We start from the raw sequence: 24,592 nt of genomic DNA, 5'->3' as shown, positions 1-24,592 counted from the left end.
GAGTATGGGGAGTTTGGCATATATTCCAGTTGGGAAGAGACCTCTCGCAGTTGATGTTCAGGCCTTGGCCAATCGGTTTGTGAGTTTAGATATTTCGGAGCCCAGTCAGGTATTGGCTTGTGTAGTTTCTCGGTCTTCCTTATATGATCGCATCAGAGAGTGCCAGTATGATGATCCACATTTGCTTGTCCTGAAGGACAAAGTCTAGAATGATGATGCCAGAGATGTGACCATTGGTGATGATGGAGTGTTGAAGATGCAGGGCTGGAATTGTGTGCTCGATATGGATGGGCTTTGGGAGTTGATTTTTGAGGAGACCCATAGCTCGTGGTATTCTATTCATCCAGGTGCCGCAAAGATGTATCAGGATTTGAGGCAGCACTATTGGTGGAGAAGAATTAAGAAAGATATTGTGGGATTTGTAGCTCGGTGTCTCAATTGTCAACTAGTGAAATATGAGCATCAGAGACCGGGTGGCTTGCTTTAGCAGAAAGATATTCCAGAGTGGAAGTGGGAGAGGATCACTATGGACTTTGTTGTTGGACTTCCACGGACTTTGAGAAAGTTAGATGCTATTTGGGTGATTGTGGATCGGCTGACCAAGTCCGCGCACTTCATTCCTGTGTGTACTACCTATTCCTCAGAGCGGTTGGTAGAGATCTATATCCGGGAGATTGTTTGTTTGCATGGTGTCCCAGTTTCTATTATTTCATATTGGGATACTCAGTTTACATCGCAGTTATGGAGGTCTGTGCAGTGGGAGTTGGGTACTCAGGCCGAGTTGAGCACAACTTTTCATCCTTAGACGGACGGGCACTCCGAGCACACTATTCGGATATAGGAGGACATGTTGCGTGCTTGTATCATTAATTTCGGAGGGTCATGGGATTAGTTTCTACCGCTTGTAGAGTTTTCTTATAACAATAGCTACTAGTCGAGTATTCAGATGGCTCCATATGAGGCTTTTTATGGGAGGCGGTGTAAATCTTCAGTTGGTTGGTTCGAGCCCAATGAACCTAGGCTATTGGGGATAGATTTGGTGCAGGATGCTTTGGAGAAGGTGAAAGTGATTTAGGAGAGGCTTCGTACAACGCAATCAAGGCAAAAGAGTTATACTGACAGGAAGGTTCGAGTTGTGTCTTACATGGTAGGCGAGAAGGTTCTACTAAAGGTTTCACCCATGAAGGGTGTTATGAGATTTGGGAAGAAAGGGAAATTGAGTCCGCGGTTCATTGGACCTTTTGAGGTGCTTTGGAGGATTGGGGAAGTGGCTTATGAGCTTGCTTTGCCACCCAACTTGTCGAATGTGCATATGGTATTTCATGTTTCTATGCTCCGGAAGTATATTGGGGATCCATCTCATGTTATGGATTTTAGCACTGTTCAGTTGCATGATGATTTGACCTTTGATGTGGAGCCAATAGCTATTTTGGGTCGTCAGGTTCGAAAGTTGAGGTCAAAGGATATAACTTCAGTGAAAGTGCAGTGGAGAGGTCGGCCCGTGGAAGAGGCTACCTGGGAGACCGAGCGGGAGATGCGGAGCAGATATCGTCACCTATTTGAGGCTTCGGGTATGTATCTTGACTCGTTCGAGGATGAACATTTGTTTAAGTTGGGGAGGATGTGACAACCCGACCAGTCGTCTCATGATTTGCTGCTCTGTTTTCCCTATTTCTTCTTTGCTATGCTTTAATTATCCGTGTTATATGGTATCGGGTTGGTCGGATCGAGTTCGGAAAGGATATGGCATGGTTTGAGACACTTAGTCTCTTTAGAGTGAGTTAAGTTGAAAAGTCAACCGGATGTTGACTTATATGTTAGAGGGCTTGGATGTAAGTTTTGATGGTTCAGTTAGCTTCGGGAGGTGATTTGTGGCTTAGGAGCGGGATCTGAATGAATTTTGGAAGTCTGTAGTAGATTAAGGCTTGAATTGGCGAAGTTGATATTTTGGCGATTTCCGGTTGATAGGCGAGATTTTGATATAGAGGTCGGAATGGAATTTCGAGAGTTGCAGTAGCATCTTTATGTCATTTGGGATGGGTGTGCAAAATTACAGGTCATTCGGACGTGGTTTGGTTGGGCTTTTGATCAAAAGCGTATTTCGGAAAATTTTAGAAACTTAGGCATGAATCTGATGTGTTTTGGGTAATTTAATGTTGTTTGAGGTGTTTTGATGATTGGCACAAGTTTTAATAAGGTTTTAGAATATGTTTGTGCTTTTGGTTGAGGTTCCGGGGGCCTCGGGTGAGTTTCGAGTGGTCAATAGGGCCATTTTGGAGTTTGGAAAATTGCAGAAAAACAGTTCCAACAGTTGCAGACATTTTTGGTCTTTGCGTTCGCGGGAGGACCCTCGCATTCGCGAAGAGTTCCTGAGGGAGGTGAAGATTTAGCCATCGCGTTCGCGAGGCAGGTGATGCGTTTGCGAAGGTCTGCGAGGCTGTGCATCGCGTTCACGAGAAGGTGTTCGCGATCGCGTAGAAGAACTGGGTCAGCTTAGTTGGAAGTCAAGTTGATCTTCGCGTTCACGGGAGATGGAGCGCGTGTGCGAAGGGTCGCCTGGTTAAAGCATCGCATTTGCGAGGGCTTGGTCGCGATCGCGTAGAAGGAACTTTGGTCAAAATAAGTTTGTGCTTCACAAATGCGAGGCTTTGACCGCGTTCGCGAAGAAGGATTTCCAGGCCTGGACAGAATGTTTAAAAGGTCGTCTTGTCCGCGAATGTGGGTCTATTTTCCTCCATAGTTGATCATTTTTAGAGTTTTTTTAAGGAGATTAAAGAGGGATTCAAGGGGAAACGTTTGGAAGTAAGAATTCTGGACTTAAAACTCGATTCTATTGCGAAATCTACCTAGAAAAACATGGAAACTTAATCTAAAAATGGAAGAACTAGGGCTTGGAATTTTGGACTTATGATTGGGTATTTTGAGGAATATTTTGGGTCGGAATTGAGAACTTTTGATATGTATGAACTCGTGGGAAGATAAGGAATCTATTGGTGTAAACATTTCTGAATTTTGAGACGTGGGCCTGGGGGTCGGGTTTTGGTAATTTCGGGATTTGTGCCCTTTATTGATTATTTTTGCTTGGGCTTTATTCCTTTAGCATATTTTGACATCCTCGTGCTGATTTTTGATAGATTCGACGCGCGTGGAGGCCGATTCGAGGGGCAAAGGCAACGCGAGCTAGATGTTTAGCTGGTTCGAGGTGAGTAATGATTGTAAATGATGTTCTGAGGGTTTGAAACCCCAGATTACACATCGTAGTGCTATATTGAGGTGAGACACACGCTTGATGATGAGCGTGAGCTCGTGCACTATTAGGGATTGTGACTCGGTCCGTCCTGATTGATGATTTTACCGCGTATTTGATTGAAAACTATTTGCTATCATTAGTATTTGGGCTGAATGCCATATTTGGGCCTAAAGCAAACTATTTAGACCCTCTGGGGCTATTTATTGATTTTCCTCACTGTTTTGACTTATTACTTGAGCTCAGTCATGTTATTTCCCACTCTTTTCATACTCAGACATGTTTACTCAGTTTTACGACTTAAATGATATTTTAAATGATGTTTGGGCGGAGAAACACCGTTTTACTATTGCCCGAGAAGCTTGTGATGATTTTTGACTGAGTAAGGCCGAGGGCCTATATTTTGAGGATACACTGATACTGATTTGAGGACGAGGGCCTGAGATATATATAAACCACGAGGTGGCTTGATTGATATGAGGTCGAGGGCCTAGATTTGATGCCACAAGATTGTTTGTTATTGCGCTTGGGCCGTAAGGGGCCACTCCAGGAGTCTGCACACCCCCAGTGAGCGCGGGTATCCAATGTGATGTGAGATTGAGCCCGAGGGGCTGTTATTGTTCTAAGATGTTGCCCTAGGGGCGGATGTGGTGATACTGGGCCCGAGGGGTGAACCTTTATGTGTTTATTTTTCATAATTGATTGTCAATTACTTGCTTACTTGTTGAAAGAGAAGTTTACTCGACTTTTTACTGTTGTAATGCTTTTAAATGGTTTTACTGCTTCATTATAGAATGTCTTGTGCCTTACATGTTTTCTTACTTTCAGTCATTATTTACCTTTGTTACTCACTAAGTTGGAGTACTCACTTTACTTCCTGCACCACTGTGTGAAGATTCAGGCATTGCTGGTTCCGCTCTGGACTACTGATTTTCTCTAGTTCCAGGCGGGCCTTTCGGAGATTACGAGGTAGTTGTTGACGTCGGCAACATCGTGTCTCTACTCCTCTATCACTTTTGTTCCATTTCAAACATTTGTAGTAGTTTATGACTTTAATAGACTTGTATTATGGCTCATAGATGCTCGTGACTTGTGACACCCCGGTTAGGGCTGTGTTGGGATGTACTTCCGCACTTTATTGACATTATCCACTACCTAGTATTGCTATATCATGTTTTAGTCTGCTTTTATTTTATTTAACTGTTTAAAAAGTGAATGGGATTTAAATGGCTAGCCTTGTCTTCATGAGAGGCGCCATCACAAACAGGTTCGGGTTTAGGGTCGTGACAAAGAGATGCTCCAAAAAATGCCATCTCGTGCGTACCTACCTCCGATCGGCTCAAAACTAGCCAAAAGCTACACAAATACAATAAATACTGCCAAAGGAAACAAACCCATCGATAAATTTTGAATCCTTACTCAAAAGCCCAAAATTATCTTGTAACGACCAGGCTTGTTGTTTTAAGAATTAACGCATCGATCCCCTATTAACTGCTTTCCCCATGTTTGTTTCAGCTATTTTGATTCGCCAGGATGTTTGTTTTTGAGTTACAGAGTGTTTTGGGACACTTAGTCCCTAAATAAGAGCTTAAGCTTTAGAATTTGGACCATAGTCGAAGTAGTGTGAAGACAACCTCGGAATGGAATTCCGTCGGTTCCGTTGGATGATTTTGGGCTTAAGGGCGTGTTTGGATTGTGTTTTGGAGGCCCGTAGCCTATTTAGTCTTGAAATGCCGAAAGTTGAATTTTTGAAGTTTCTGATTCGATTGTGAGATTTTGATATCGGGGTCGTAATGGAATTCCGAAAGTTGGAGTAGTTCTGTAGTGTTGAATGTGATGTGCTTGCAAATTTTCAGGTCATTCGGACGAGTTTTGTTAGGCTTTTTGATAGAAAGCGTAATTTGAGAGTTTCTGGAGTGCTTAAACTTGAATCCGATGTTAAATTGGTGTTTTGATGTTGTTTTGAGCATTCCGAAGATTGGAACAAGTTCGAATGATGTTTTAGGATTGATTGGCATGTTTGGTTGAGGTCCTGGGAGCCTCGAGTTTATTTCGGATGCTCAACGGGTCATTTTTTGGACTTAGGTGTGTAGCAGATTTTGCTGGTTTTTCTGTTGCAGACTTTGTCCTTCGCATTCATGAAGGGGAGGTCGCACGAAGTCTGGCTAGGGGAAGTATCGCGAACACGAGGAGCGGAGCGTGTTTGCGAAGAGGAATGGCGGAGCAGTTGGGGACCCCATGGAATTTCTCTACGCGTTCGCGAATATTGGGTCGCATATTCGAAGGTTCGGGAGCTGAAGCTATGCATTCACAAGTGGACCCTCGCATTTGCGAAAGAGGAAGTTGACCAGTAGGATTTTTGTGCATCGCATTCACGATAGTAGTCTCGCGTTCGCGAAGAAGAACGCGTCTGGGCAGAACTTAAATTTCAAAATCGAGGGTTTAAGCCATAGTTCATATTTTGGAATTGGAAGCTAGGGATATTGTAATGTTTGAAGAGATTTTCACTTGGGCGATTTGGGTAAGTAATTCCTACTCGGTTAAACTAATTTTCATGAATTTACAGTTAAATTCATCCTTTAATTTTGGAATTTGGATGAAAATGGGGGGAAAGTTCTAAGACCTAAATTTCAAGTTTTAATTGGGGATTTGACATTGGATTTGGATAATTTTTGTATAGTTACACTCGTGAGAGTATGAGAATTCTGAAATTGTAAATTTTATCCGATTCCGGGACGTGGGCCCGGAGGGCATTTTGGTCATTTTACCTAATTTCGCGTATAAACTTAGCATTTATTTGTGGAATCAGTTACTTGAAGTTATATTTACATTATGCAATTGAATTTAATAGATTTGGGCCATTTGGAGTCGAGTACTCGTGGCAAGAACGTGGTTTCGGGTTGATTTTTTAGCCGGTTCGAGGTAAGTGGCTTGCCTAACCTTGTGTGGGGGAAACTCCATTTAGGATTTGGTATTGTTGATATTTTAAATTCCTTGTACGTGAGGCGACGAGTACGTACTTGTGCTAGTTGTTGAAAATCCTGTTTTCATTAAGTAACTTTAATTTTGTTTTCCTTTCCTGTTTATTCTACTTGCAATTTAAGCCTGCGGTCAGCTTAGGAATCATGTCTAGTTGACTTAATTATTTTATTTTCTCACACTGCCTTATTTGGACTATGTGAAGCATGTTAGGTTATAAATACTTGTTTTACCTTGGTGTGAAATTGTTCAATTTAATTGAGTATTCTTCGTGTTGTTGTTGTGTGTTTACTTTGGGACTATGGGACGGTATCCTTGGAGATCCCCAGCGCATATATATTATTTTGGACTGTAGTGTAGGATACCAAGAGATCCCCAGCATATATTGAGGATACTAAGAGATCCTTGGGATACCAAGATATCCCCAGCACATATTGAGGATACTAAGAGATCCTCGGGATACTGAGAGATCCCCGACATACATATTAAGGATACTAAGAGATCCTCGGGCTACCGAGAGATACCTGGTTGTTATATCCGGGTTGAGTTGTATTCCTTTCCATGATTATCTTGTCTATGTTATAATTGTTGTTGTTCTTTCTATCCTGTGTTACTCTTTACTGTCGTACTTAATTATACCGTCTTATTCTATACTGTTATACCTTGTATATATTTAACCTCAGTAGGGCCCTGACCTTCCTCGTCACTACCTGACCGAGGTTTGGCTTAACACTTACTGAGTACCGTTATGGTGTACTCATGCCCTTCTGCGCATGTTTTTCATGTTCAGATCCAGGTACTTCCACTCAGTCTTATAATCCTTGAGGCGAGGCATTCTTGCAGAGACTACGAGGTATATCTTCCGCGTCCGTAGACCGAGGAGTCCCTTTCTATATTTCTGTACTAGCATAGCCCTTCTGTATTTTCCTTTGATAGACATTTTGGGAGTTAGAGCTTTTATGTATCTCTTAGCTTGTGATTCATGGGGTTCCAGATTTTGGGAGTGTTAGGTTGAGATTTTGTACTCTTATATGCCAGGCGGCATCTTAGACAGTGTTTCATTTGTTATCTCGGTTTGTTTTAATTATTTTATTTCCGCAAATTATTTCTTTTTTGCATTTTGTTAGGCTTACCTTGTCGTAGAGACTAGGTGCCGTCAAGATAGTTCACAGAGGGCGAACTGGGGTCGTGACACATTTGAAAAGTCCAACCCGGACCCGTACCTTGGAACCAAACAAAACTTACAAAATCCGACAACCCATTCAATTAAGAGTCCAACCATACTAGTTTTACTCAAATTCGACTTCAAATCGATGTTCAAAACTCAAAAATTCACATTATGAAACATTAGGCTAAAACCCCAAATTTCTCTTTAAAATTAATCAATCAATTGCCAAAAATTAAGACAGGTTCATGGAATAAGATCAAAACCAAGTGTATAATACTTAGCCCAATCCTTGAGATGAAAATTGCTCCAAAGATCGCCTCAATCCGATTCCCATATCTCAAAATATAATAAAAGAACCAAAGCCTCGATTTTATAGCTTCTGCCCAGCATCTTCGCATCTGTGAACCAAATATCAGCTACTGCGGACTCACATGTGCGTTCACAATCTCGCTCCTGCGGAAGAGCCCTGGTAGACTTCCCTCGCACCTGCAACAGCAAATCCGCTTGTGCGATCATGCAGGTGTGGAAAATAGCCTCGCACCTATGACACTGCCCTAATCCTGCTATGTCGATTCTGCGGCCTTTGCCTCGCTTATGTGACGTCGCACCTGCGCCCAAAATTTCGCAGGTGCGATTACACTAGGACTGCTCAAAAACCAGCCTTATCCAAAATTTTCAGAATGCTCCATACATCATTCGAAACTCACCCGAGCCCCTCGGACTCCGTCCAAATATACCAACGTGTCCCATAACATAACACGGACCTACTAGAGGACTCAAATCACATCAAACAATATTGAAACGATGAATCACACGTCAATTCGAACTTGATGAACTTGAGCTTTTCAACTTCCATAACTCGTGCCGAAACATAGCAAACCAACCCCGAATGAACCAAAATTTTGCACACAAGTCCCAAATGAAATAACAAAGTTATACCAATTCCCCGAAGTGCAATCCGAATTCGATATCAAAAAGTCCATTCCCAATCAAACTTTCCAAAAATCCAACTTTTGCCATTTTAAGCCAAATTCAACTACGGACCTCCAAAGCATAATCTAGACACGTTCCTAAGTCCACAATCTCCCAACGAAACTAACGAAACCATCAAAACTCCAATCCGAGGTCAAATACCAAAAAATCAAACTTGGTCAACTCTTCCAACATAATGCTTAAACCATGAAATTCATTCTTCCAAATCGATTCCGAATAACCTGAACAGCAAAACCGACGATTCACATAAGTTATAATATATCATACAGAGCTACTCATACCTGTGAACTACCGATCGAAGTGCAAATTCTCAAAACAACTTGTCGGGTCGTTACATCCTCCCCCACTTAAACATACGTTCGTCCTCGAACGTGCCCGAAATTGTTCCCAAAGACATCAAACCGCTATGTAACCTTACCATGCACATCCTGAGGGTGATCCCTTGTCACCCTATCCCATATAGGTCTGATAACACAACATAACTAATATTTCTTAATTCAACCTAGCCCATAAGCCTTAGAATCCAATTTCCAACATCCAAAATTTTTGATATGATCAGAATTTCGCAATCTACACACTATATAAGTCTGTACAAGCTATAACAATAACCCAAGATGTAATCACATGATATACCACATAACTCACATACTCATAGCAACAATTTCTAAGCACAATAGCTGCTCTAAACAACCCAATCCCAGTAATAAACCTCATATCAAACAAACCTGTTCTAAAAACTTTATACACTACTGATAATGAAAGAACTCATAACCATTCATCAGATCAACAAGTGATGGAGCTCCCTTTCCTTCGACAAGAACTATAGAAAATTTGGAAGCCGACTTTCAATATTATGCTTCCAAATATACCATAATCAAATCCGATATCACCCACCCACCCCAATACAACCTTAAACCACAAACCATGCAATCCGTGCACCAATACACAACAATTCAAATTTATGCAAACATGAAAAAAAAACTCAAATGAGAGAACTGCCCCGCAAGCTCAACAAGTACCACCACAACGCAATGCTTAAAATTCGTCACACATAGTAGAACTATAGCATGTGTGTGTATGTCCTGTTAACTCAATAGACTTGATTCTTCAGCCTTCTTAATGTGTAAATATGTTCTGTATGCTATACCCTTTCCTTTATTCAATGATTGCTCAATATGGTGTTAATTCTTCTATGTCAAACTTGCTATGGCAAAGCTGTCTACCTAGTTTATATGTTTAAGCCCTCTTGTTTGACCAATCTCGTTCTTTTAGCTTCTAAGAATGATGATCCCTACTAATAGACTTTAGGATTGTCAATTGGTTACCATGTATGGTTTCTCTCTTCTAAGCATGGTATGAGTTTGTGTATGTCCCTAAGTGTGTAGTTGATACACTCTCGCACTTGAGATATGTTGGGTTTTGGGTCTACTGTTCGTGTGAAAGCTGAAGCTTGTTGAAGGCCCAATTGTTGCTGGGTTATTTCTCTTTGGGCCTACTCTGTTTATTGGGCCTGTAGTCTTCTAATATGTAATATTCGCACTTGTATTCGTTATTATTGTGTATGTAATAATTTATGAACAAAAATAGATGGATAAATTAGTAAAAAAAGAGGTAATGTATTCTAATTTTCACATAAATGGGTATAAAGCATGCCTATAAGATTTTTGTGGTATGTTCGTTATTTACTTTACATGTTTTAAATTTGATGTGTAGAAAGCCTGCCTATAGGAGTCCCAAGCACACACATCACTTAATTTGGCAACACATGCTATTTCAAGCATTTGTTGTATCTGTTTCAATTACTGTGCAATCATTGATAACATGTATATAGGGCGTAGAAATACAATATTTTACTTACCTAGGTGTCATGCCTATAGTACTTTGAATGACTAATCTATCAATTGTACCAAATTATTTTTAGTATTCCTCATCAAGATACCATAGCTATAAGGTTTAATAATCAATCAGCTGCTCCATATTGTTTGTACTGCTTCGCTTAGATAGCACTCCTAAAGGGATAAAACTATATATAAAATCAATTTCAATTGCTAACTACTAGATGTCATGCTTCTTGGATACTGTCACCTGCCTAAGGAACTTGTCTATAAAATCAACAATGGTAATTCATGATTCTGAGATCGCTTAACTATCTCTTTGTGAAAACAATCTAAAGATCATGCCTATAGGTTTGTAACTTGCAAATTTGTTGCATGTACATTGCTAAAAAATCAGAATCACTTAGAAACCATTTCTATAGGATGTATAATAATTTAATCTGTCTGAAGTTAGCCTAAAAATGCAACATTACCTGTTTGATACTGGTATCATATAGAGATCATGCCTATAAGACCAAAGGACTCTAAGTCTTAAGTTCGAAATATTCTACTGCTTAATCTAAAAATCAGTCTTCGTGCTTCTTTATTTATGTGTGGAGGCTAACACGAGCCACTCTTTGCTGTTACGTGCAATCCTATTTGTTTTGAATGCGCGATTAGTTTTATCATTTTTGAGCAACCTAAGTAAGTCTAGAACCACCCGAATAGAGGTCTAAAGCCTCCTAGGCCATAGGCATGGGATGGGTAGAGCACACATAGGACACGACTTAGAATTGAATTAGAACGCTTTAGGTAAGCAACTTCAACATAGTAATCAGGTCGCAAGAGATGATAGTCTGTGCCCGCTGAATAATATGAATATCTCCTATCTAAAAGGAGTTGCGAAGTATTTTTTATGTTGCACGTGGTGATATTTTAGGGTAAAAAACCTAGGACCCCCCTTTATTTTATATACTTGCTATTTACACTTAGGAGTTTGACATAGACCATTGTAGTTGTATCCTTATGATCATTAAAGAGTTGTACCAATTCTCATTTTGCTATAATAAAATTCTTCGATTTATATATTCTCTTTGTTTATTTGACCACCTAGCCTAATTACATAATCCACATAGTCTTAAGTTCGGTCGGGACCCACAGTTGTGGACCTTGAAGAGGCCTAACGCCTTCTCTTTGAGGTAATTCGAGCCCTACCTGATCTTTGGTGGCATTGACTATTCAAACAGAGTTATTTGAAAATAAGTGCACTAACACACCTTAAAAATTGTTAGGTGGCGCCTCTCCTCTTTTAACAACCTTTATTTAAAAGATTTGTCACACGTCGAAACCCGCTTTCATGAGAAAATGGGGCGCGACAGCATAACGACTCAGCTGGGAATTTACACTTAGGCTCTTCCCATAATGACCTTGGCTTATGTTGATTTCTTTTTTTGTTACATGCACATCCCTTCCCTTCCTAACCTTTATTTGTTCAAATATGCCATGATATGCGCATCCCTTCCCCTACTCACCTTTATTGGTTTACATATGTTATGATATGCACATCCCATCCCCTACTCACCTTTTATTTGCTACGACATGTACATCCCTTCCCTATTTACCTTTATTCGCTATGACCGCTCTTCATCTTGTCAAAATTGCTATATCATGCCTACTTCCTTACCTACTTTATTACATTCCTACATATATTCTATGAACTAAAATTGCTATGACTGCTCTTCATCTTGTCAAAATTGCTATATCATGCCTACTTCCTTACCTGCTTTATTACATTGCTGCATATATTCTATGAAATAAACTGACTTCTTCCATTTTCTATTTCTTTTCTACGTTTTCCATGTTTACTTACCTATTGTATTTAATGCTTGCATATATTTTATCATACAAATACTTGACAGTGTGTTATCTCTACATAAAGCATGCTCCACATCATACTTCACTCGTGCCAATTATCAATATAGCGGTGATTGATAAGTGTCCACGCTCTTTGAAAATTACCCTTTTAAATCGAAAAGGCTTATTTGCGGTAGACTAGTCGATCAATGGTGCAATCGACGGTCCCAGAGCTTTTTCTCTCAAGTTGTCCACTTGGGAGTACCAATCTAGAAACCCAACTCTAACTTGAAATGAACATGCATCATGCATGGGTTAGAGAGTTATTAATGCAACAACCCGCTAAGATAAACCTTGTCCAAAGTCTCACAAGATTTCCACAATCCCAATGGATACTATCATATTATGTGCATTACTTGGAGAAAAGGTCCCAGTGTATTGATCATTATTGCATAAGTAATCAAATCTGGAAGGAGAAAGGGCTGACCTTTGTTTGGTTGCAGAAAAAGCACGAAGTCCCTTGGTTCGGCATGACCCAAAACATCTCACCTTTGCTACTTGACTGGTGGAAAGACCTTGCACCTTACTACAAGAATCATGTGAGAAGAGAACATGGCGACCTGCCATCCTCGCTTAACATTCGACCAAACAGGGCATTATTTGAGGCCGCTACCATGTTATAGGATGATAAAAAAGGTGTCTTCTGATTTCGCGACATAGAAATGAATCCTCTCCTAGAAGAAATAGGAGGCTTCACTAAGTTTCCATGGGATAGTCAGGGATTACTAGTACCAGAGAATCGCACCCCTCGCGGTTTTCTAAAGATGTTGGGTTTTAAGAAAAATGACGAACTGCTCTATTTAAAGAAATCATTCATCCCTTTTGAATTTCTTTACGACTGTTATGGCCATAGCAAGTCGTAACGTCTTTGTTACGCCCCATAATATTACATTGATATTACGTTCCGCAGTAGTAAACTACGATGATGCTGCACCCTGTAATAGTATACGTGAATTTATCAAAAGATAAATGACCTTGATGACGTCCAAATCCACTACTAAAAAGTAAATGGACATGGTCGCATGCAATATAATTTACCCAACTATGAGTCGAGGTTGAATATCACAGAGAACAATATGTAGGCGATTAGGAATGTAAGAGAGTTATCACTTATCGCGCAATGCCAAACACTAAGAATTGATTTGAGAAAATGTTTTATACCTAAATACGGAAATGTAAACTAACCTAGAAATCAAGTAAAATGATCAATGGCTACAAGTATGGATGCATCGGGAATTACACTCACGTAACGATCCAATTTATTTCATGATTTTACAAATATGAGCGAGTTTATGTTAATTATCCATGTATACTAATTCTTAATTAGCTTCTTCCGAAGACTAACAAGGCTTCCTAATTGAATTATTCCTAACCCAATTAAGAGACTAAGAACAACCAGATATGGCTACAAGCAGTTCAATCCTATCCCTAGGTAGAATCTATAAAATGAGGGTTAAAGCCTCAAGTTCTTGTTAATTAATCTTTCCCAACCCCAAATTATCTTTCCCAAAATTAGTTCGGAGTCAATGGGCGAGTCCTAGGGTTAGCTAACCCCTTTGGAAACATTAAAGAACAAGAATAATTAAAGTAACAATAACTAACTTCATAAAAGCATAAAAATCATTCAATACATAAGCAAAACAAGTTATTTAATCCACACTTTAAACATAATTATTTTCATAAACAAGATTCAAGTGTTGGATAAAATACTACACACTTAGATATACAATACAAAGCAAGGAAATGAAGAAATAAACATAAATGGGTAAGAAATCCTTAACCACAAGCTCAAAATCTTCAACACCCAGCAAGGGCACGGGCCTTCGCAATTAAAAAAGAAAGGTTCGACCTCGATCGAGCGATGACGGGCTGTTATTTCGATATGTTCAAAATAACACCCTTCAAGAACAAGGTCCTTCACCATCAAAAAAGAAAGGTTCGACCTCGATCGAACGATTACGGGCTGTTATTTCGATAAGTTCGAAATAACACCCTTCAAGGCCAAGGGAATTCCTCATCTAAAAGAAAAAGTTCGACATCGATCGAACGACGACTGGTTGATATTTTGATAAGTTCGAAATAACACCCTTCAAGGCCAAGGGCCTTCTCCATCAAAAAGTAAAGGTTCGACCTCGATCGAACGACGACGGGTTATTATTTCGATAAGTTCGAAATAACACCCTTCAAGGCCAAGGGCCTTCTCCATCAAAAAAGAAAGGATCGACCTCGATCGAACGACGACGGGCTGTTATTTCGATAAATTCGAAATAACACCCATCAAGGCCAAGGGCCTTCCCCATCTAAAAGAAAAAGTTCGACCTCGATCGAACGACGACTGGCTGATATTTTGATAAGTTCGAAATAACACCCTTCAAGGCCAAGAGCCTTCTCCGTCAAAAAGTAAAGGTTCGACCTCGATCGAACGACGACGGGCTATTATTTCGATAAGTTCGAAATAACACCCTTCAAGGCCAAGGGCCTTCTCCATCAAAAAAGAAAGGTTCGACCTCGATAGAGCGACGACAGGCTGTTATTTCGATAAATTCGAAAAAACACCCTTCAAGGGCATGGGCCTTCGCAATTAAAAAAGAAAGGTTCGACCTCGATCGAGCGATGACGGGCTGTTATTTCGATAAGTTCAAAATAACACCCTTCAAGGACAAGGTCCTTCGCCATCAAAAAGAAAGGTTCGACCTCGATCGAACGATTACGGGCTGTTATTTCGATAATTTCGAAATAACACCCTTCAAGGCCAAGGGCATTCCCCATCTAAAAGAAAAAGTTCGACCTCGATCGAACGACGACTGGCTGATATTTTGATAAGTTCGAAATAACACCCTTAAAGGCCAAGGGCCTTCTCCGTCAAAAAGTAAAGGTTTAACCTCGATCGAACGACGACGGGCTATTATTTCGATAAGTTCGAAATAACACCCTTCAAGGCCAAGGGCCTTCTCCATCAAAAAAGAAAGGATCGACCTCGATCGAACGACGACGGGCTGTTATTTCGATAAATTATAAATAATACCCATCAAGGCCAAGGGCCTTCCCCATCTAAAAGAAAAAGTTCGACCTCGATCGAACGACGACTGGCTGATATTTTGATAAGTTCGAAATAACACCCTTCAAGGCCAAGGGCCTTCTCCGTCAAAAAGTAAAGGTTCGACCTCGATCGAACGACGACGGGCTATTATTTCGATAAGTTCGAAATAACACCCTTCAAGGCCAAGGGCCTTCTCCATCAAAAAAGAAAGGTTCGACCTCGATAGAGCGACGACGGGCTGTTATTTCGATAAATTCGAAAAAACACCCTTCAAGGGCACGGGCCTTCGCAATAAAAAAAGAAAGGTTCGACCTCGATCGAGCAATGACGGGCTGTTATTTCAATAAGTTCGAAATAACACCCTTCAAGGCCAAGGGCCTTCTCCATCAAAAATGAAAGGTTCGACCTCCATCGAACGACGACGGGCTGTTATTTCGATAAATTCGAAATAACACCCATCAAGGCCAAGGGTCTTCCCCATCTAAAAGGAAAAGTTTGACCTCGATCGAATGACGACGGGCTGATATTTTGATAAGTTCGAAATAACACCCTTCAAGGCCAAGGGCCTTATCCATCAAAAAAGAAAGGTTCGACCTCGATCGAACGACGAAGGGCTGTTATTTCGATAATTTTGAAATAACACCCTTCAATGCCAAGGGCCTTCGCCATTAAAAAATAAAGGTTCGACCTCGATCGAACGACGACGGGCTGTTATTTCGATAAGTTCGAAAAAACACCCTTCAAGGGCATGGGCCTTCGCAATTAAAAAAGAAAGGTTCGACCTCGATCGAGCGATGACGGACTGTTATTTCGATAAGTTCAAAATAACACCCGTCAAGGCCAAGGGCCTTCTCCATCAAAAAAGAAAGGATCGACCTCGATCGAACGACGACGGGCTGTTATTTCGATAAATTCGAAATAACACCCATCAAGGCCAAGGGCCTTCCCCATCTAAAAGAAAAAGTTCGACCTCGATCGAACGACGACTGGCTAATATTTTGATAAGTTAGAAATAACACCCTTCAAGGCCAAGGGCATTCTCCGTCAAAAAGTAAAGGTTCGACCTCGATCGAACGACGACGGGCTATTATTTCGATAAGTTCGAAATAACACCCTTCAAGGCCAAGGGCCTTCTCCATCAAAAAAGAAAGGTTCGACCTTGATAGAGCGACGACAGGCTGTTATTTCGATAAATTCGAAAAAACACCCTTCAAGGGCATGGGCCTTCGCAATTAAAAAAGAAAGGTTCGACCTCGATCGAGCGATGACGGGCTGTTATTTCGATAAGTTCAAAATAACACCCTTCAAGGACAAGGTCCTTCGCCATCAAAAAAGAAAGGTTCGACCTCGATCGAACGATTACGGGCTGTTATTTCGATAATTTCGAAATAACACCCATCAAGGCCAAGGGCCTTCCCCATCTAAAAGAAAAAGTTCAACCTCGATCGAACGACGACTGGCTGATATTTTGATAAGTTCGAAATAACACCCTTCAAGGCCAAGGGCCTTCTCCGTCAAAAAGTAAAGGTTCGACCTCGATCGAACGACGACGGGCTATTATTTCGATAAGTTCGAAATAACACCCTTCAAGGCCAAGGGCCTTCTCCATCAAAAAAGAAAGGTTTGACCTCGATAGAGCGACGACGGGCTGTTATTTCGATAAATTTGAAAAAACACCCTTCAAGGGCACGGGCCTTCGCAATTAAAAAAGAAACGTTCGACCTCGATCGAGCGATGACGGGCTGTTATTTCAATAAATTCGAAATAACACCCTTCAAGGCCAAGGGCCTTCTCCATCAAAAATGAAAGGTTCGACCTCCATCGAACGACGACGGGCTGTTATTTCGATAAATTCGAAATAACACCCATCAAGGCCAAGGGTCTTCGCCATCTAAAAGGAAAAGTTTGACCTCGATCGAATGACGACGGGCTGATATTTTGATAAGTTCGAAATAACACCCTTCAAGGCCAAGGGCCTTATCCATCAAAAAAGAAAGGTTCGACCTGGATCGAACGACGAAGGGCTGTTATTTCGATAATTTTGAAATAACACCCTTCAATGCCAAGGGCCTTCGCCATTAAAAAATAAAGGTTCGACCTCGATCGAACGACGACGGGCTGTTATTTCGATAAGTTCGAAAAAACACCCTTCAAGGGCATGGGCCTTCGCAATTAAAAAAGAAAGGTTCGACCTCGATCGAGCGATGACGGACTGTTTTTTGGATAAGTTCAAAATCATACCTTTCAAGGACAAGGTCCTTCGCCATCAAAAAGAAAGGTTCGACCTCGATCGAACGACGACGGGCTGTTATTTCGATAAATTCGAAATAACACCCATCAAGGCCAAGGGCCTTCCCCATCTAAAAGGAAAAGTTCGACCTCGATCGAACGACGACGGGCTGTTATTTCGATAAGTTCGATATAACACCCTTCAAGGACAAGGACCTTCGCCATAAAAAAGGAAAGGTTCGACCTCGATCAAACGACGACGGGCTTTCATTTCGATAATTTCGAAATTACACCCTTCAAGGCCAAGGACCTTCCCAATAAAAAAAGGAAAGGTTCGACCTTGATCGAACGACGACGGGTTGATATTTCAGTAAGTTCAAAATAACACCCTTCAAGGACAAGGGCCTTCTTTGTCAAAAAAGAAAGGTTCGACCTTGATCGAACGACGACGGGCTGTTATTTCGATAAGTTTGATATAACACCCTTCAAGGCCAAGGGTTTTCGCCATCAAAAAAGAAAGGTTCGACCTTGATCGAACGACGACGGGCTGTTATTTCGATAAGTTTGATATAACACCCTTCAAGGCCAAGGGCTTTCGCCATCAAAAAAGAAAGGTTCGACCTTGATCGAACGACGACGGGCTGTTATTTTGATATTTTCGAAATAACACCCTTCAAGGCCAAGGGCCTTCTCCGTCAAAAAGTAAAGGTTCGACCTCGATCGAACGACGACGGGCTATTATTTCGATAAGTTTGAAATAACACCCTTCAAGGCCAAGGGCCTTCTCCATCAAAAAAGAAAGGTTCGACCTCGATAGAGCGACGACGGGCTGTTATTTCGATAAATTCGAAAAAACACCCTTCAAGGGCACGGGCCTTCGCAATTAAAAAAGAAAGGTTCGACCTCGATCGAGCGATGACGGACTGTTATTTCGATAAGTTCAAAATAACACCCGTCAAGGCCAAGGGCCTTCTCCATCAAAAAATAAAGGTTCGACCTCGATCGAACGACGACGGGCTGTTATTTCGATAAGTTCGAAAAAACACCCTTCAAGGGCATGGGCCTTCGCAATTAAAAAAGAAAGGTTCGACCTCGATCGAGCGATGACGGACTGTTTTTTGGATAAGTTCAAAATCACACCTTTCAAGGACAAGGTCCTTCGCCATCAAAAAAGAAAGGTTCGACCTCGATCGAACGACGACGGGCTGTTATTTCGATAAATTCGAAATAACACCCATCAAGGCCAAGGGCCTTCCCCATCTAAAAGGAAAAGTTCGACCTCGATCGAACGACGACGGGCTGTTATTTCGATAAGTTCGATATAACACCCTTCAAGGACAAGGACCTTCGCCATAAAAAAAGGAAAGGTTCGACCTCGATCAAACGACGACGGGCTGTCATTTCGATAATTTCGAAATTACACCCTTCAAGGCCAAGGACCTTCCCCATAAAAAAAGGAAAGGTTCGACCTTGATCGAACGACGACGGGTTGATATTTCAGTAAGTTCAAAATAACACCCTTCAAGGACAAGGGCCTTCTCCGTCAAAAAAGAAAGGTTCGACCTTGATCGAACGACGACGGGCTGTTATTTCGATAAGTTTGATATAACACCCTTCAAGGCCAAGGGTTTTCGCCATCAAAAAAGAAAGGTTCGACCTTGATCGAACGACGACGGGCTGTTATTTCTATAAGTTTGATATAACACCCTTCAAGGCTAAGGGCTTTCGCCATCAAAAAATAAAGGTTCGACCTTGATCGAACGACGACGGGCTGTTATTTTGATATTTTCGAAATAACACCCTTCAAGGCCAAGGGCCTTCTCCGTCAAAAAGTAAAGGTTCGACCTCGATCGAACGACGACGGGCTATTATTTCGATAAGTTCGAAATAACACCCTTCAAGGCCAAGGGCCTTCTCCATAAAAAAAGAAAGGTTCGACCTCGATAGAGCGACGACGGGCTGTTATTTCGATAAATTCGAAAAAACACCCTTCAAGGGCACGGGCCTTCGCAATTAAAAAAGAAAGGTTCGACCTCGATCGAGCGAGGACGGGCTGTTATTTCAATAAGTTCGAAATAACACCCTTCAAGGCCAAGGGACTTCTCCATCAAAAATGAAAGGTTCGACCTCCATCGAACGACGACGGGCTGTTATTTCGATAAATTCGAAATAACACCCATCAAGGCCAAGGGTCTTCCCCATCTAAAAGGAAAGGTTTGACCTCGATCGAATGACGACGGGCTGATATTTTGATAAGTTCGAAATAACACCCTTCAAGGCCAAGGGACTTCTCCATCAAAAAAGAAAGGTTCGACCTCGATCGAACGACGACGGGCTGTTATTTCAATAAATTCGAAATAACACCCTTCAATACCAAGGGCCTTCGCCATCAAAAAAGAAAGGTTCGACCTTGATCGAACAACGACGGGCTGTTATTTCGATAATTTCAAAATAACACCCTTCAAGGCCAAGGGCCTTCGCCATTAAAAAAGAAAGGTTCGACCTCGATAGAACGACGACGGGATGTTGTTTCGATAAGTTCGAAAAAACACCCTTTAAGGGCAAGGGTCTTCGCCATCAAAAAAGAAAGGTTCGACCTTGATCGAACGACGACGGGTTGTTATTTCGATAATTTTGAAATAACACCCTTCAAGGCCAAGGGCCTTCGCCATTAAAAAATAAAGGTTCGACCTCGATAGAACGACGATAGGCTGTTATTTGGATAAGTTCGAAAAAACATCCTTCGAGGGCACGGGCCTTCGCCATTAAAAAAGAAAGGTTCGACCTCGATCGAGCGATGACGGGCTGTTATTTCGATAAGTTCAAAATAACACCCTTCAAGGACAAGGTCATTCGCCATCAAAAAAGAAAGGCTCGACCCCGATCGAACGACGACGGGCTGTTATTTCAATAATTTTGAAATAACACCCTTCAAGGCCAAGGGCTTTCGCCATTAAAAAATAAAGGTTCGACCTCGATAGAACGACGACGGGCTATAGTTTCGATAAGTTCGAAAAAACACCCTTCAAGGGCAAGGGCCTTCGCCATCAAAAAAGAAAGGTTCGACCTTGATCGAATGACGACGGGCTGTTATTTCGATAAGTTCGAAATTACACCCTTCAAGGCCAAGGGCCTTCGCCATTAAAAAATAAAGGTTCGACCTCGATAGAACGACGACGGGCTGTTATTTCGATAAGTTCGAAATAACACCCTTCAAGGCCAAGGGCATTCCCCATCAAAAAGGAAAAGTTCGACCTCGATCGAACGACGACTGGCTGATATTTTGATAAGTTCGAAATAACACCCTTCCTGGTCAAGGGCCTTCGCCATCAAAAAAGAAAGGTTAGACCTTGATCGAACGAAGACGGGCTATTATTTCGATAAGTTCGAAATAACACCCTTCAAGGCCAAGGACCTTCGCCATCAAAAAAGAAAGGTTCGACCTCGATCGAACAACGACGGGCTGTTATTTCGATAAATTCAAAATAACACCCTTCAAGGCCAAGGGCCTTCTCCTTCAAAAAAGAAAGGTTCGACCTCGATCGAACGACGGTGGGTTGTTATTTCAGTAAGTTCAAAATAACACCCTTCAAGGACAAGGGTTTTCGCCATCAAAAAAGAAAGGTTCGACCTTGATCGATCGACGACGGGTTATTATTTCGATAAGTTTGATATAACACCCTTCAAGGACAAGGGCTTTCGCCATCAAAAAAGAAAGGTTCGACCTTGATCGAACGACGACGGGCTGTGATTTTGATAATTTCGAAATAACACCCTTCAAGGCCAAGGGCCTTCGCCATTAAAAAAGAAAGGTTCGACCTCGATCGAACGACGACGGGCTATTATTTCGATAAGTTCGAAATAACACCCTTCAAGGACAAGGACCTTCGCCATCAAAAAAGAAAGGTTCGACCTCGATCGAACGACGACAAGCTGTTATTTCGATAAATTCGAAATAACACCCATCAAGGCCAAGGGCCTTCCCCATCTAAAAGGAAAGGTTCGACCTCGATCGAACGACAACGGGCTGTTATTTCGATAAGTTCGATATAACACCCTTCAAGGACAAGGACCTTCACCATAAAAAAAGGAAAGGTTCGACTTCGATCGAACGACGACGGGCTGTCATTTCGATAAGTTGGAAATTACACCCTTCAAGGCCAAAGACCTTCTCCATAAAAAAAGGAAAGGTTCGACCTTGATCGAACGACGACGGGTTGTTATTTTAGTAAGTTCAAAATAACACCCTTTAAAGACAAGAGTTTTCTCCATCAAAAAAGAAAGGTTCGACCTTGATCGAACGACGACGGGCTGTTAATTCGATAAGTTTGATATAACACCCTTCAAGGCCAAGGGCCTTCGCCATCAAAAAAGAAAGGTTTGACCTTGATCGAACGACGATGGGCTGTTATTTCGATAATTTCGAAATAACACCCTTCAAGGCCAAGGGCCTTCTCCATTATAAAAGAAAGGTTCGACCTCAATAGAACGACGACGGGCTGTTGTTTCGATATGTTCGAAAAAACACCCTTTAAGGGCAAGGGCCTTCGCCATCAGAAAAGAAAGGTTCGACCTTGATCGAATGACGACGGGCTGTTATTTCGATAAGTTCGAAATTACAACCTTCAAGGCCAAGGGCCTTCGCCATTAAAAAATAAAGGTTCGACCTCGATAGAACGACGACGGGCTGTTATTTCGATAAGTTCGAAAAAACACCCTTAAAGGGCACGGGACTTCGCCATTAAAAAAGAAAGGTTCGACCTCGATCGAACGACGACGGGCTGTTATTTCGATAAGTTCGAAATAATACCCTTCGAGGCCAAGGGCATTCCCCATCAAAAAGGAAAAGTTCGACCTCGATCGAACGACGACTGGCTGATATTTTGATAAGTTCGAAATAACACCCTTCAAGGTCAAGGGCCTTCGACATCAAAAAAGAAAGGATTGACCTTGATCGAATGACGACGGGCTGTTATTTCTATAATTTCGAAATAACACCCTTCAAGGCCAAGGGCCTTCGCCATTAAAAAAGAAAGGTTCGACCTCGATAGAACGACGACGGGCTGTTGTTTCGATAAGTTCGAAAAAACACCCTTTAAGGGCAAGGGCCTTCGCCATCAAAAAAGAAAGGTTCGACCTTGATCGAACGACGACGGGTTGTTATTTCGATAATTTTGAAATAACACCCTTCAAGGCCAAGGGCCTTCGCCATTAAAAAATAAAGGTTCGACCTCGATAGAACGACGATAGGCTGTTATTTGGATAAGTTCGAAAAAACATCCTTCGAGGGCACGGGCCTTCGCCATTAAAAAAGAAAGGTTCGACCTCGATCGAGCGATGACGGGCTGTTATTTCGATAAGTTCAAAATAACACCCTTCAAGGACAAGGTCATTCGCCATCAAAAAAGAAAGGCTCGACCTCGATCGAACGACGACGGGCTGTTATTTCAAGAATTTTGAAATAACACCCTTCAAGGCCAAGGGCTTTCGCCATTAAAAAATAAAGGTTCGACCTCGATAGAACGACGACGGGCTATAGTTTCGATAAGTTCGAAAAAACACCCTTCAAGGGCAAGGGCCTTCGCCATCAAAAAGAAAGGTTCGACCTTGATTGAATGACGACGGGCTGTTATTTCGATAAGTTCGAAATTACACCCTTCAAGGCCAAGGGCCTTCGCCATTAAAAAATAAAGGTTCGACCTCGATAGAACGACGACGGGCTGTTATTTCGATAAGTTCGAAAAAACACCCTTCAAGGTCACGGGCCTTCGCCATTAAAAAAGAAAGGTTCGACCTCGATCGAACGACAACGGGCTATTATTTCGATAAGTTCGAAATAACACCCTTCAAGGCCAAGGACATTCCCCATCAAAAAGGAAAAGTTCGACCTCGATCGAACGACGACTGGCTGATATTTTGATAAGTTCGAAATAACACCCTTCATGGTCAAGGGCCTTCGCCATCAAAAAAGAAAGGTTAGACCTTGATCGAACGAAGACGGGCTATTATTTCGATAAGTTCGAAATAACACCCTTCAAGGCCAAGGACCTTCGCCATCAAAAAAGAAAGGTTCGACCTCGATCGAACAACGACGGGCTGTTATTTCGATAAATTCAAAATAACACCCTTCAAGGCCAAGGGCCTTCTCCTTCAAAAAAGAAAGGTTCGACCTCGATCGAACGACGGTGGGTTGTTATTTCAGTAAGTTCAAAATAACACCCTTCAAGGACAAGGGTTTTCGCCATCAAAAAAGAAAGGTTCGACCTTGATCGATCGACGACGGGTTATTATTTCGATAAGTTTGATATAACACCCTTCAAGGACAAGGGCTTTCGCCATCAAAAAAGAAAGGTTCGACCTTGATCGAACGACGACGGGCTGTGATTTTGATAATTTCGAAATAACACCCTTCAAGGCCAAGGGCCTTCGCCATTAAAAAAGAAAGGTTCGACCTCGATCGAACGACGACGGGCTATTATTTCGATAAGTTCGAAATAACACCCTTCAAGGACAAGGACCTTCGCCATCAAAAAAGAAAGGTTCGACCTCGATCGAACGACGACAAGCTGTTATTTCGATAAATTCGAAATAACACCCATCAAGGCCAAGGGCCTTCCCCATCTAAAAGGAAAGGTTCGACCTCGATCGAACGACAACGGGCTGTTATTTCGATAAGTTCGATATAACACCCTTCAAGGACAAGGACCTTCACCATAAAAAAAGGAAAGGTTCGACTTCGATCGAACGACGACGGGCTGTCATTTCGATAAGTTGGAAATTACACCCTTCAAGGCCAAAGACCTTCTCCATAAAAAAAGGAAAGGTTCGACCTTGATCGAACGACGACGGGTTGTTATTTTAGTAAGTTCAAAATAACACCCTTTAAAGACAAGAGTTTTCTCCATCAAAAAAGAAAGGTTCAACCTTGATCGAACGACGACGGGCAGTTAATTCGATAAGTTTGATATAACACCCTTCAAGGCCAAGGGCCTTCGCCATCAAAAAAGAAAGGTTCGACCTTCATCGAACGACGATGGGCTGTTATTTCGATAATTTCGAAATAACACCCTTCAAGGCCAAGGGCCTTCTCCATTAAAAAAGAAAGGTTCGACCTCAATAGAACGACGACGGGCTGTTGTTTCGATATGTTCGAAAAAACACCCTTTAAGGGCAAGGGCCTTCGCCATCAAAAAAGAAAGGTTCGACCT

The 24,592-nt window shown here is 41.7% G+C and overlaps 1 protein-coding gene across 1 annotated transcript; it reads left to right on the top strand.

The window, feature by feature from the left end:
* Window positions 1-1,144: 1,144 nt before the first annotated feature.
* LOC138887580 (uncharacterized) lies at window positions 1,145-5,202 on the top strand. Its single transcript, XM_070169344.1, has 2 exons — window positions 1,145-1,441; window positions 5,104-5,202. Exons 1-2 carry the CDS (start codon window positions 1,145-1,147, stop codon window positions 5,200-5,202), a joined length of 396 nt encoding a protein of 131 aa, XP_070025445.1.
* Window positions 5,203-24,592: the final 19,390 nt, after the last annotated feature.

This window comes from Nicotiana sylvestris, chromosome 3 (assembly GCF_000393655.2).
Source record: "Nicotiana sylvestris chromosome 3, ASM39365v2, whole genome shotgun sequence".
Taxonomy (NCBI): Eukaryota; Viridiplantae; Streptophyta; class Magnoliopsida; order Solanales; family Solanaceae; genus Nicotiana; species Nicotiana sylvestris.
Note: the sequence above shows the minus strand (reverse complement) of the source record. Positions and strands in the feature narration are given on the sequence as shown.